We start from the raw sequence: 12,936 nt of genomic DNA, 5'->3' as shown, positions 1-12,936 counted from the left end.
TCTCCCCCTGCCCCTTGCCCCCTGCCCCCAGTGCACTTGGTTCAGTGGCCTCGGCTTCCTTCTCTGGAAAATGAAGGGCTGCAGTGAAAAATAACGTGCTTCCGTGCTGTGATGCAGACTGATGGCAGAGGCAAACTTTTTACCCCTCGCCCCTCGGGGCAGGGCCTGCCTGGTGCACAAGGCATGTGTAGACTCTGAAAGAACCAAAGACACCAACAGGCTTAGCTGCCATGGCTTTGTAAGTACTGAATGCTCCCTTGAAAATTGAAAACATAGAGGCACTTTTCTCCTGGCTGTTTATTACAGAACAAAGAAAAAACGCACTGGCTTGAAACAGACGCCAGATTTCAAATGTAAAGGCGAAATAGGAGGTGGCAATTAAAATGTGATTACACAGAGTCTGGACACTGAGAAAAAGTTTACAGAACACGTGTGGGTTTTCTATAACAGACACTTAAATATACATGACAATAATTGCAGATAAAAACCATCAAAGACAAACCCCAAATCAACTATTAATGTTTACAGACTACCCCCCCCCCCGCCCAACCACAGACCATACATGAAAACAAATACTGAAAGGCTTTAAACCAGGTACATCTGATCTCCACCCTGCAAGGTGCCACTGGAGAAGCGTGAACCTGGGGGTTTCTCTGTCTGAATGATAAACGGAGAACACTCTAGATCCTCAAGGTGGACAGCGCAGCCAGTGTTCAGCTCACAGGCTCTCTTTTCACCCCTCCCAAATCTACAGAACTCTTAGCCTCCTGGCAAATTTCCTCTGCGGGGCACTTGTAAAGCTTCTGCTGTAATATGCGCATCAGAAAAGAGCCAGGGGAGACCCAACAGGTTTGCGAAAGAGTTTAAGAGTTTAAGAATCACACAAGACGATATAATTTTTAGTGAAAATGGCAATAAATGGCCAAGGGGTTTCTACTTGGCATTTGTCAGTTTGTACAATGCCTCTTGGTCACATCCACACCTGCCATTACATCAAAACCATAAGCAACAACCACCTGGCTTCTAAGGTAGTGCTGGGGCTTAACAACCAGCTTAACAAGGTAGCGCTGGGGCAAAGAACACAGCCTGCATATTTGCAACAATGTATAGAAAACACAAACAATGCATAATAAACACAACTCTACTGAAACAAAAGCCGTCACTTTATTTACAAAGTCACAAAATGAAGTATAAATACTTCTGTCATTAACGTTTACGAAAACCATTTACAAAATTTTCAAATATGTACAGGTAGCTTGAAAAATCACCAGCTTTCCATTTTGTCACAGGTAGAGACAGGGATGAGCACAGGCTGATGCCACTCAAAGTGTGATGAGGAAACAACTGTGTGGCTGTGGGGGTGGCTGTGAATTTGCTATGGGTCCACGCCACTGCCTAAAGTGGTGGCAGCGCGGGGTTTTCCACGGGCACTTAAAGCCCCCCTGCGCTCTGGGCGGCAGCATCGTGGGCGGCGGCGTGCTCTTCCAAAATGTCGTCGATGAGCCTCAGGTCGCACACCCAGCCTTCCTCTGGGCTTGCGCTGGGGCCCTTCAACAGAGCTTCGATGAAATCCGCCTCACTACAGTCAGGCGGTGAGATCAGACCATTTAGTTGGGGCTGGGGCTGGGGCAGAAAGTCATAGGGTGGCAGCTCAGGGGGGTTGCCCATTCTGGGGAATGGACCTGGGGACTGGCTGGCAGCGACGGCAGAGGCGGCGGCGGCGGCGGCGGCAGCCATGTAGCTTGGCGGCTCGATGCCCTGTATGGGACTCATGGGACCAAAGCTGGCCATTCCCTGCTGGAGGGATTTGGTGGCATTGAGCGCAGGCACGGGACCCTGCACCGGGCTCTGGCCGAGGCTCTGGTTGCCCAGCGGGCTGAAGCTGGGGTCAACCAGAGCCGCACTCACTTTATGGCCCGGCCTGCCTCCTGGGGTCACCTGATTGGGGGGGCGCAATTGCCTGATGCGGTGGAAATGTCGGGGCTACCATGGGAACTCTTGCGGGCGCCTTGGTGAAGATGGAGTTGCTATCAAAATGCTGCTGGATGCTATTATCTACACGGCTCAAGGCCGGTTCCCTTGAGACCGCTGTGGTCACAGCTGCCGCCGCCGCCCATGCAGCATTGTTGAACACTGCGGGCATTCTTGGCACACAGGGCTGTCTGAGCTGGTGGGGGCTCAGGGGCTGGCTACTCAGGGGCCTGGGACAGAACCCAGGCAGGGGCACTCTTGAGGGAGTGGCCTTGGGAATCTGCAGACGACGACAGACAGAACCGAGGCTACTTAGGGGGTTCTGGCCCAGGCGCACGGGTACGGGAAACAGGGGGCCGGAGTTGAAAATTCCTTGCTGCTTGCCCGGAGTCGGTGAGATCACGCCCATGCCTTCATGGCTCTGGTGCCTGGTGGGTGGGATCATTCCTGGACTCAGATTGTTCTGAAGGAGCCCAGCTCTGGGTGGCATCATAGGCTGGTTGGATGGGGGGCTTGCGTCAGTCTGGTTACACTTGGACGTGACTTGTTCTTGGACGGCTACAGAAAGGGAGAAGTGGCGGTCAGTTCCACAGTCACCTTCAACTTGGGCTGCAGCTGCTGCTGGGGAGCTACTGGCCCGGCACTGATTTCTTGCTTTCTGCACTCAGCTCCTCAACTCTTCTCAACTCCCCTTCTTCCTCCACCCTCAGCTCTCCCCACGCACACACCGACATACGATCCCACTGGACTGAAAATACCAGCTTCTCGGTCTGTCTTTTCAGGTAGATCGTAAGCTCCACAAGGCCAGGGTCCGGGTCTGGTTTTATACTCAGCACTCCGTACACAGGCGTGGCCCTTCACATGCCTTGACAGTGGTCCACCCCTTGCCTCTGGCCTTCCTGGAACTTGTCTGTCCTGTCACTGCAGCTGAAGTATGGCCTGACATGCTACTCCAGCTTGGGCAGGGAGGACATTCGGCTGGTGTCAGGCCCAAAGGAACAGGGGTTTTTGCTGGAGAATGGAGGCAGCGCTGGGCTAAAACCAGGTGAGGGCATTCTTGGCCCAGCCCAGTGTCGCTCCGCTGGCTGCTAAGTATTGTTTCACACCCATCTCCCCAGCTAGTGTGAAAGTTCCACGAAGTGGAGACCATGCCTGGCTTTTTTGTTAAGGACTGTATCCGCGGCCAATAAATGTTGAGCCCATTCAGAGCTGCCGAGGTAGGGAAGGGACCCCTGCTATGTGTGCAGGCTCTGGGAACCCCCACCACAGACTCTTTGAGGAAGAGTGTCCTCAACCCCTGTCCCACTGCCCACACCTGAGGGATGGCTCAGGAATGATTAGAGTGGAAGGTCACTCCAGCAGTGGCTGGGGTGGTGGTGGTTGGGGGGCAGGGACAGCTGCATGCTAGTTAACTGAGTTGCAGACCTCCCCTTTCTCCCTCAGGAGTTTCAGAAACACTGACAGTAACAGCTTACTCTGGAGTGAATTGTTCCCCCTCCCCCGCCCCCCACTCCGCCTGCCCCTTTGGGAACAATGACCTTAACTGCTTACCTTGAAACTGACTCATTTGTTGGGCAATATATGCACTCCGCTGTTCAGGGGTCATTGCCATAAGACCTGATCTCTGCTTCTCTTGCTAAACAGAAGATGAAAAAGATGTGTTAGATAGCGGCTACCAAGAAACTCGGCCTTGGGATTGCTGCATGGGGGCCCAGGACTTGGCTTTGGTGTAGCAGAAAGCATGAGTGAACACATCAACACACACTTGCATGCATGCCCCACCCTCCCGCGCAAAACTCCACAGGTATAAACAAAAGTAGGATTCTGCACCTGGGTTAAAAAATCAACTGTGACAGCATAGGATGGGGGCGGGAGAGACAGAGCTTAACAGCAACAGCACACAGAAAAAAGATTCAGGCATTTTGGATGTCCTTCTGCTCAGGATGGGCCAGCAGTGAGATGTGGTCACCAAAAGAGCAAATGTAACATTACGCTGCATTAATAGAAGCAGAGTATGTAGAAGGAGGGAGGTGACAGTCCTACACTCCTCTGCCTTGGCCAGACCATGTCTACAGTGCTGACAACAGTCTTGGCAGGCCAGCCTCAAGGAGACCTAGACGAACTGGCTATATTCTGAGGACACTAAGCGATAGGGGTAGGGCTCGGACCCGGAACCACGCAGACAAGGAATGGCTAAGCAAACCAGGGACGCCGTGGCTGGGGCAGAGCAGACTCTGGGCTATGTGGTGGTGGGTACCCCGCTTCTGCAGGGCTGTCACGGGGAAAGGGCTCAGGCTCCTTCTGGGTGGTCCTGGCATGAACGGCAGGATGATCACATGGTCAGATAAATGCATTGTCTGCCACTCAGAGTAGCCACTTACTGCCAACTTCCCGTCATTCTCCCGCCTGGCTGTAGGATGGGTAATTGGGACAAGCTTCCTGTCTCCCTCTCAGGGGACGGCTGGTGGGCTGGGACAGGAGCCGAGCTTCAGGGCCGCAGTCTCAGCACTGAGTCTCAGTGGCCCAAGGAGACAGCAGAGAACCGGATGAGGGGCCGGGGGCACGACTTACCCGGAGACCCTCAGCCATTTGGTTCCAGGTGGTGACTGGGACCCAGATCTCGCCCACTGCCCTCTCTCTCCCCTTCTCGGGAAGCCTGCTCCACAGTGTGCTGGCAACCAAGGCAGCTCCCACCCCTTAGCCCATGTTTTGAGCTGCAACCCCCTCCCCAGATGCCAGAGGACTTGACCTACAACATGGGCTGCCCAGCGGGGCCTGCTTTTCTGCACCCAGTGGGGCTGGCGCTTGGGAGAGTGCTGGGCTCCCAGCCTGGCGACAGAGGACAGACACAAGGCACTGGGCAGACCATGCCAGAAGCGATTTCACCATCCTGCAGTTAGCCTGCTTCCTGTCTGGGCTCTTGTCCTCCTCCACCGGGGCAGCTGGATGTGGGCGGTGGGGCGCCGCTCCTGGGGCTGCCCATGGAGCTGCCCTCTTCCTGCTAGAGTATGGGGCACCCAGGGCCAGCCCACGCGTGCTCACTGTGCTGAGCCGCCCGCACCCTTCTTTCATATCATTGCACTTAGGGATCTGGCCCCCGAGTAGCATGGGGGTCACGTGGCTGCCCGAGGCAGGAAGCAGGGCATCGAAGCCAGGCTCTGCCTGCCACACTGGGGGCAGGCAGGCTTTCTGAAGGCAGGCCTTTCACCCTGGGCTGGCACTTTCACTTCTGCTCTTCCCTTCCATCCTTATACCAGCGGCCAAGATCTGGGCAGAAGATCCACAGCCCCCCGCTTACTAATGTGACATGTGAGGCTCAGAGAGGTTAAATGCCATGCCCAACGTGATATGGCTAGGAAGTGCCGTGTGTCTCAACAGCAGACCCGGTGCTCTGGCCTCTCCAGCCCATTGCTTCTGGGGACTGGCTGCTTCTGGGGTCCGGTTCCTGTGGCTGGCTGGGTCAACACCCACCCTAAATCCATTTCCACTGTTTGCCCCATTAGTTGCCTCAAAGAACGCAGTTGTACAAGGGGTGGGGGTGGGGGCCAGGGGGCAGGTGGAAGAATATAGAGCGCAACTGAAGAAAAAACCAGGAAAGGGCAGAAGAGTCCAAAGGGAAGGAGGTAGAGAGGAAAGACGCCCATGGGGCAAGGGGTGGAGAAACTGGTTGGTGTTGGCCAGATGAAAGAGAATGCTTCTTGAGCAGTCCGGCGTTACAGGGACCACAGGACAGTGCCCAGTGTTCATCCAAGGAAGCAGAAAATCCGGACCTTCCCGAGTTTAAGGGCAAATCTGGTCAGCGGCATGGCTACAAAAACTCTCAAGTTCACATAGCACGGTGACACCTGGCCTGTGGGGCTGGACCTCTGGCATCCTGGGACACAGACATCAAGCAGGAGTCTCTTCAGTGGCCTGGGGCCTCCAGAGGCCAAGGCAGCCCTCTGCTCCTGGCCCGGTCCTGTTGGCCCTGGCAGAGGAGGCCTCCCTGGGAGGCTGCTTCCTTTGTTTTGCAGACGGAGGCCCCCATCCTTTGTTCTGAATCAATGTGCTCCAAAGATAAGCCCCAAGAAAACAGTTGTTGCCTTTTGACACTGACAATTGGAATCGTTGGAAAATGGAGAAAACAGGAAATGACAAATGTTTTCAGTGACCAGGAGGAAGTGATGGCTGAAAGTTGCTGCTTAGTGACAGACACTTGTGAATGATGGCCCAGGCAACCTGTGGCTTTTCATAAGCACGGTTCTGGAGAAGGTCATCAAATGACTCATTTTTCTAGTGCCTCAGTTGTGGTGGTATCCCATTGTGCCAGGTGACACTGACAGAGCAGTGTCAGGTGAGTGCTGTGTGAGCCTAGCTGTGCTTTCCTCATGGAGAGAGAGAGAGAGCAAAAGGCTGGCCTGAACCCCACCACTGTCCCCTGGCACAGCCCAGCCTCACACAGTGTCCCCCACCAGCAGGCCAGGCCAGACGCTGTGTCAACCTCACCCTTCAGCCACTGCAGGTGAGTGTGTCCTATAAGGCCCAGTGCAACCACCTGGATGCTTCCTCACCACTGCAGGGAAAGCGGTTGCCAGATTCAATCACTTAATCAGAGGGACTCTAAACTGGATGGGGGATGGGGGAGAGAAGGAAGAGCAAAGGACCAGCAGGACTCATGGACAAAAGCCTACAAAGGGTTTCTGGATTTCAGGCAGATTCAGACTGAGGTTACTGTCCCCAGGACCCTGCAGGAGGAGAGCATTCTGACTCAGAAGGGGATTCCAAAGGAATAGCTCCAGGGGGATGGCAGGGAATGGGCCCAAAGCCTGTTTTGTAGAGCACATTGAGGGTGAGAAGGAGTGGGGGAGAGGGAAAAGGGGAGATCTTTTTCTGCTTTTAGGTAACTAGGCCTCCTTTCCAAGCAGACCCGCCCCCTGAGTGTCCCCACAGGGAGCCAGCCTGCCTGGCTGCTGAAGGCACTCAGCTACCTTAAAGGTTCAAAGGTTAATGAGTTCTACTGTGTAGGTTTGTTTGTTTATTACTCCACTAGGAAAATCACCTTCTTTTGTAGTTTCTGGAAGCTAGATTTGGAAACAACTCACCCACCTTTTGACTTTTCTTTTGAAATGACAGGAAGACAGCTTTCTGCCTGGAAACTATAAAATCAAGATCAGAATTCTTGGGACTCTCACTCCCATGGGGGTGGGGTCCCCTGATACCCATGGGCTCTGGCTCATCATGGCCGATGGATGAAGGCAGTCAGATACTTCCATCGGGAGCCCTGTTTTGAGGGGATGTTGACTCTTTTCGGCTATAATCCTCCTCAGTGTCCTTCGAAACCACAGGGGCTTTTTCCTACAGTGAATGACAAATGAGGTTCATAGTTTCCTGGTCCCTCCTAACTCTCAGAACCCGTGACTCAGTTTCTCCAGAAGGCCTCTCCGTGGACCGCTAAGGCCAAGATCTGGGGAGCGGGGGATTGCCGAACACCTGTTCTTTTGAGTTGCCTTTGCTCAATGCCCTTCCTGGCCCAGAGTGCACCCAGTGACATGTGGGCCTCAGTGGCTCTGGAGCCCCCAGCATGAACATGCTCAAGGACTGGATGGGAACACAAGGTTTACTTAGCAGCTCGGTTAGTCCCTTTGTCAATCAGCGGACAAACACTTCTTGTGGGCTAGCGCTGGACTTCTCATTTTTCCGGAGCTTATAATGGAGGGGGAAACTGACAAGATACAAGTCAATCAGTCAAGGAAGATCACTTCAGATGGTGACACGTCTTCTAAAGAAGATAACCACAGAGTGAAGGGATCAAGAGTGGGTGGGCACGGCAGAAACCTTGGGTCAGGGCATGGGACCCTGAGGGTAAATCAGAGCCTGCCACACTATTCTCTAAGACAGGTGAAGCCTGGGGCAGCAGTGGTCTGCTAGGGTCTTTCTGTGCCCCTCCCGGCCCTTGGCATTCCTATGCCAGAGACCTCCCCCAATGGAGACGCTGCTGCTTTTGGGTCGGAACCCATCTGAGGCTGTCACTGGGGGCTTCACAAAATCAATGCCACCAAAAGCCAACAGCAGAGAGCTGTAGCTCAGGTTTTTCACTCTCCGGTTTTCTGTCTTTGCACTTGATCTCCAACTGCATGAACTCTATTCTGACTCCTCCTCCGTCTTGGTGGTTTCAGGGCTGCCTGGTCCCGGAAGGGCTTGGCCTCAATGCTGGGAACAATCCTGGGGCAGAGGAAACAAACGTCTTTGCAGCTCACCTTTCTTCTTCCCCTATGGTGCCTGCGTCCTCCGTCTCACACTGAGTCTGGCCTTCCTGAGTCATGGGCTGAGCTGGCAAGGCTCTGTCCCTCAAAGCCCCCCAGGAGGGTCCAACTTCCAGAGCTTCTTAGGAAAGATTTGGGGGCCAAGCGTCTGCCTGGTCCTCCACTGCTTGGTGGAAGGTGTTGCCTCGGGAAGAGACATAATAAGGTAGGGGCTAGGAATTTGAGGCAAGCTAGCTGGGATCCCCTTCAATGTTTGACTTCTGAGGGAAGGGAAAGGCAGGGAAGACTAGGGTGGAACAGTGACATCCTGAGTGGACCATATCCCCATCCATTTTTGCTAATTCTGTTTTCCTGGTGGCTTTGTGCTGGACGTGATTTCTCAGGTTTCAGCTGAAGAGCGAAGGGCTGAGGAACACGGTGACTCTTGAGAGCACACACAGAAAAGGGGGAAAGAGGCAGGAATCAATAGACCTTGAGCAAAAGGCACTGCTTGTTCTTCCCGGCTGGGGCTGGCAGGATAAGGAGAACAAGGCTGTACCTACCAAAGCAGAACTTCCATTAAAGGCCAGAATCCCGGCGCCCTTTCAGCTTGATGACCATCTTCTGATCACTATCACTTAGCAAATGCTCATTTCGCCAGTTTTTTTTTTTTCCTGCAGATAGGGCAGATGTCCTGTGCACACTGATATTTTATGTACCAGAACATTTCCACGACCCAAACGATACGCCCTGCAAAGGCCCGCTCTGGCTGGCATCCACCATCTTGCTCCCACCACCGCTAATGTGACTCTTCAAGCGGTTCCTTCTAGGCTGCAGGGGATGGTCCAAACTCACAGCCATTGTGGACAGGCTTGGCTTGGCTTCCTTCTGCCTGCTCTCCTCCGGCTGCCAGTCCTCCAGTGAGGTGATCCAACTTCCCACTTTTAGGGCGCACGAGTCTGGAGTGGGGTCAGAGAACACCGTGGGGTGCAGAGTCCACAGCAGATCACTGGCAGGAGAGGCAGTTCCTGGGTACCCGCTAGGCACAGAGCAGGCAGGTAATGGAGGGTATCCAGAGGTGCAGAAGCAGAGTCCCTGTCCCCCTTGGGCTCACAGTCTGGCCGCAGGGACAGACAGGCAAGGAAAGACCCAGGGTGCTGGAAGGCGTACCACAGGGAGGGAGTAATTGCAACCAGGGCAACCCCCACTCATTTCCCTGGAGGTGAGGCTCAGGCGCCTGGAGCACTCTGCTTGCTTGGGTGGTCTGTTTGCCAAAGATGGGCTGGGACACAGTAGAGAAAGCACTAGAAATCCCTCATAGGTGTACAAGAGCTTTATGGGCTGTCACCTCCTGTGTTCCTCCCAACAACCCTGTGAGGCAGGCGGGCAGGCTGAGCAGGGGACTGCGCCCCAGTTGACAGATGAGAAAGCGAGGCTCGGGGGAAGTGACTTACCTACAGCGTCGCAGCTAGGCAGTAGTGGAGCAGGCACCTGCCTCCAGGCCTTCGGATCCCAGCCGCCCCAGGGCGCTGCCTCTGAGGTGCTGTACGAGGAGGTGACTCGGGCCAGCTCATGAGCAAAGGAGCTGCCGGGCAGGAAGGACTCACTCCCCAGGGCCTGGCAGGATGGGGGCTGTCGCCCGAGGCTGACCTGGGGGGGCCTGGCTTCCCCAAGCTTGCAGGCTTTGTCTACATGAGTCTACAACAACCGATTGAACAATCCATCAGCTGTTTGGCCACAAAATGGTCCTGACTGATCTTGTCACTGCCATGACCGCCTGCCTAGCTGGGTCCTATGAGTGTGGTGCTTATACACACCACCTGGTCTGGGGCCACAAAACCAAACAGCTTTGCGCTCTTAATTGTCATGGGTCACAAACTCCTTTGAGAATCCATTAAAAGCTATGGTCTCTCTCCACAGAAAAAGCACTCCCAGTGGTGTTTCCCTTTCTCGGCCCACCAACATTTTACATATAATTTCAGGGGTTTTCTGGACATTTAATACCCATCCAAGGATCTCAGTTAAGGATCCCCTGCCTTGATCAGTCATTGTTTTGTTGGAAACGGGAGGAAAGCTAGGTCACATAAGCTGGTTCATCGGCAATGACCTTGACCAATCCCGATCCCTCCCATCCCTTTACCGCCCCCCACCCACCCAACAGAGCACACAGTTCTAAACTGGTTTGTAGGTTTGTGTGTGTAGAAATGCTGAGGAATCTGCAAAACCAAATGGTGAGTGCAAAACCAAACAGTTAAGTGTAAATCCCACAACAGCCAAGTCCTGAACTCTAGCCCTCATTGCACTTCACCTTACCAGGGCCCCGAGGTTTTGGGACTTGTGTGTGTGTATGTGGGGGGGGGACCTTTCCTTTCTGTCATGTTTTAGATGACAGGGATTTCACCAGAACTGAACATATGACCCGATTCTTTCAGCTAACAGCGATTTAAAAACCTCACACTTGATAACTGTGTCAGAGAACATTTCAAGACTCAAATGAGCTGCTGATATAGCCCTGACATCCTGATGAACACACCGAGCGCTTGACACAGCCTCTTCACTCTCGTGCTGTAACACCTGGGCTGGGAGGCACGATCTGTGTCTCCTATTACCCCAGTAGAAAGGGAAAGCTTCATCCCCCAAACTAAGCTAACCAGCTGGAATCAATTCAATTCACTGCAATAAACACTTACTAAGCACCTACTGTGCACGGGTCTCTGCCATGGACAGTAGGCCAGTAGATATTTGGATGTATCATTTGAAATAACACTAAACATCACCACCTGATTTTATTGAGCATTTGCTATGCACCAGGCACTGACCCAAGTGCTTTCAATATTCAGTCTCACTCGGTCCTTTAAGGAGCTGTCTCTGAGGCAGGAACTACTATTGTCCTTATTTCACAGATGAAGACGCTGAGGCCCAGAAAGGTTAACTAAGTTGCCCAAAGTCACACAGCTAGTTAGGAGCAGAGCAGGATGCAAACTCAGGTTCGCCTGGTTCCCAAGCCCACACGTAGTTTGCCGTGGTGTGTGTGTGTTCAGTCATTAGCTTACCAAACGCAAAATGTGTTTTGAAATGTAGAAACTATTCAAATGCAGCATTTAGAAAAGTTCAAAGTTTTACAAAGGCGGTCCAGACAAATTCTTAAGAACAAATTATAGACTTCAGGAGGGGACTGGGAAGACATTCTAACTACCTGGAGAGTTTCAGAGAGTACACCTGTCCCCCAGACAGATACAAAACCAAACCAAACCAAACCAAACCAAACAAAACAAACAAACAAAAAAACAACACAAAATATCCTTAGCAAGTAAAGTCCATGCACTTGGGAAAGAAAAGCTCTTCACCATCTGATGGTGTACCCACCGTGCAGGGCCCAGTGCCCCTCCTCTTGGGGCGGTTCACTCGTAAGGAGCTCAGCTCCCTGGCCATCTGTGGCTCCGGTTTTTCAAGCTTCAGTTTGTCCTTGGAGCAAGGTCATCCGGGACGTAAGCAGAGAGGTCGCTTTCTACAACTGACAATTCTTAGTGCCCGCACACCTAGCTCCTTGATAATTTTACACACTATTTTATAGCCACATTGGAGTTTTTACAACGCCCAAATGCAAATATTACTAGACTTCTGATTACTCACCCGCTCCATGACGACACAACTGAAAAGCAATGAATAGGGCTTATTTGTAGGGAACTGAAGCATTTTAAGCTTTTGCTCAGGAATCCCTGGTAGCTTCATGTGACTTGTAGGATATTAGTGATGGGTCAAGAAACAGGACCCCCCATCAGTGTTAACATACGCTTGCAGTGCCTCAGTAGTTTATCAGGCAGAAAAAACTGCAGATGGCACATGGAAATTACCAGCGGCAGAAGATGCCCCAAAAGTGTGGGCAGTTCTATTTCGGCAGCAATTGGGAGTGGGCCTGGAGCCATTCATTCGAGTGGAGCAGAATGGGAGCAGGCACTTGGCGGACCAATGCAATCCCCAGTTGAAAAACAAAACACATAAAATACATGAGATTCAATCTTGACTGTGACTGACTAGCTTTATAGCTGATGCTCATGTGTCTCCTCTGTTTTATTTGGTTTGGAAAGAAACCCTGCTTATCACATACCCTGTAAGCGTGAGGCCTAAGTTTCAAAGAAATGGTGGTTAGGGACATTTCAATTCCTTGAGGTTTCCAAACGTAAGGTAAAGCCATCACTTTCTTTGGAATCACTGAAAATCTGAGAAAAGCTAGTCAATGAACAATTGGTGGGCACAGTCACTAGCTCTTAGACTGGCTGGTTCCACGTGACTCCAGATCTCAGAGAATTAGACCACAGGTGGATAGTGTCTGAGAGTAGTGCCCAATTTCACAGAACTCACAACCATTCAGTTCCCTGGATCCTGAGGTTTCCATGGTTGCAAGAGAGCCTGCTGGACTGAGGTTGGCCAAAGGTCCCTCCTCCTGAAAAATCCTCCAATGGCTCGCAGCTGCCTAGAGATGCAAGCGCATCCTGTTAAATGCTGCTCTTAGGGCTGTCCACAACCTTGGCCTCCTGTCGTCTTGGCAGTCAGGTTTCCTGTCCCATGGTGTCACGTACTCTATCCTCCAGTCATGGCAAAATCTCCTTTGAGCTCATCAGATCTCTCCAGACAGGCTGCCTTGTGTGTTCAGCCCTCTGAGCTTGTGCCCTTTGATTCACCCAGCCTGGAATTCCTTTTCCCCAAGTTTTCACTCTGGGAATCCTACATGTCCTTTGAGATC

The 12,936-nt window shown here is 52.6% G+C and overlaps 1 protein-coding gene across 1 annotated transcript in view; it reads right to left on the bottom strand.

The window, feature by feature from the left end:
* Positions 1-279: 279 nt before the first annotated feature.
* Positions 280-12,936, bottom strand: part of MAMLD1 (mastermind like domain containing 1) — a 120,880-nt gene continuing 108,223 nt past the window's right edge. The window contains exons 4-6 of the mRNA XM_049644430.1: positions 9,647-9,890; positions 3,523-3,607; positions 280-2,529 (exon numbers count right to left, since the gene is read on the bottom strand). Of these exons, the coding sequence (XP_049500387.1) occupies positions 3,567-3,607; positions 9,647-9,890 (285 nt within the window). The 3' untranslated portion in view covers positions 280-2,529; positions 3,523-3,566. The remainder of the gene's footprint in view (positions 2,530-3,522; positions 3,608-9,646; positions 9,891-12,936) is intronic.

This window comes from Panthera uncia, chromosome X, assembly GCF_023721935.1.
Source record: "Panthera uncia isolate 11264 chromosome X, Puncia_PCG_1.0, whole genome shotgun sequence".
Classification (NCBI taxonomy): Eukaryota; Metazoa; Chordata; class Mammalia; order Carnivora; family Felidae; genus Panthera; species Panthera uncia.
Note: the sequence above shows the minus strand (reverse complement) of the source record. Positions and strands in the feature narration are given on the sequence as shown.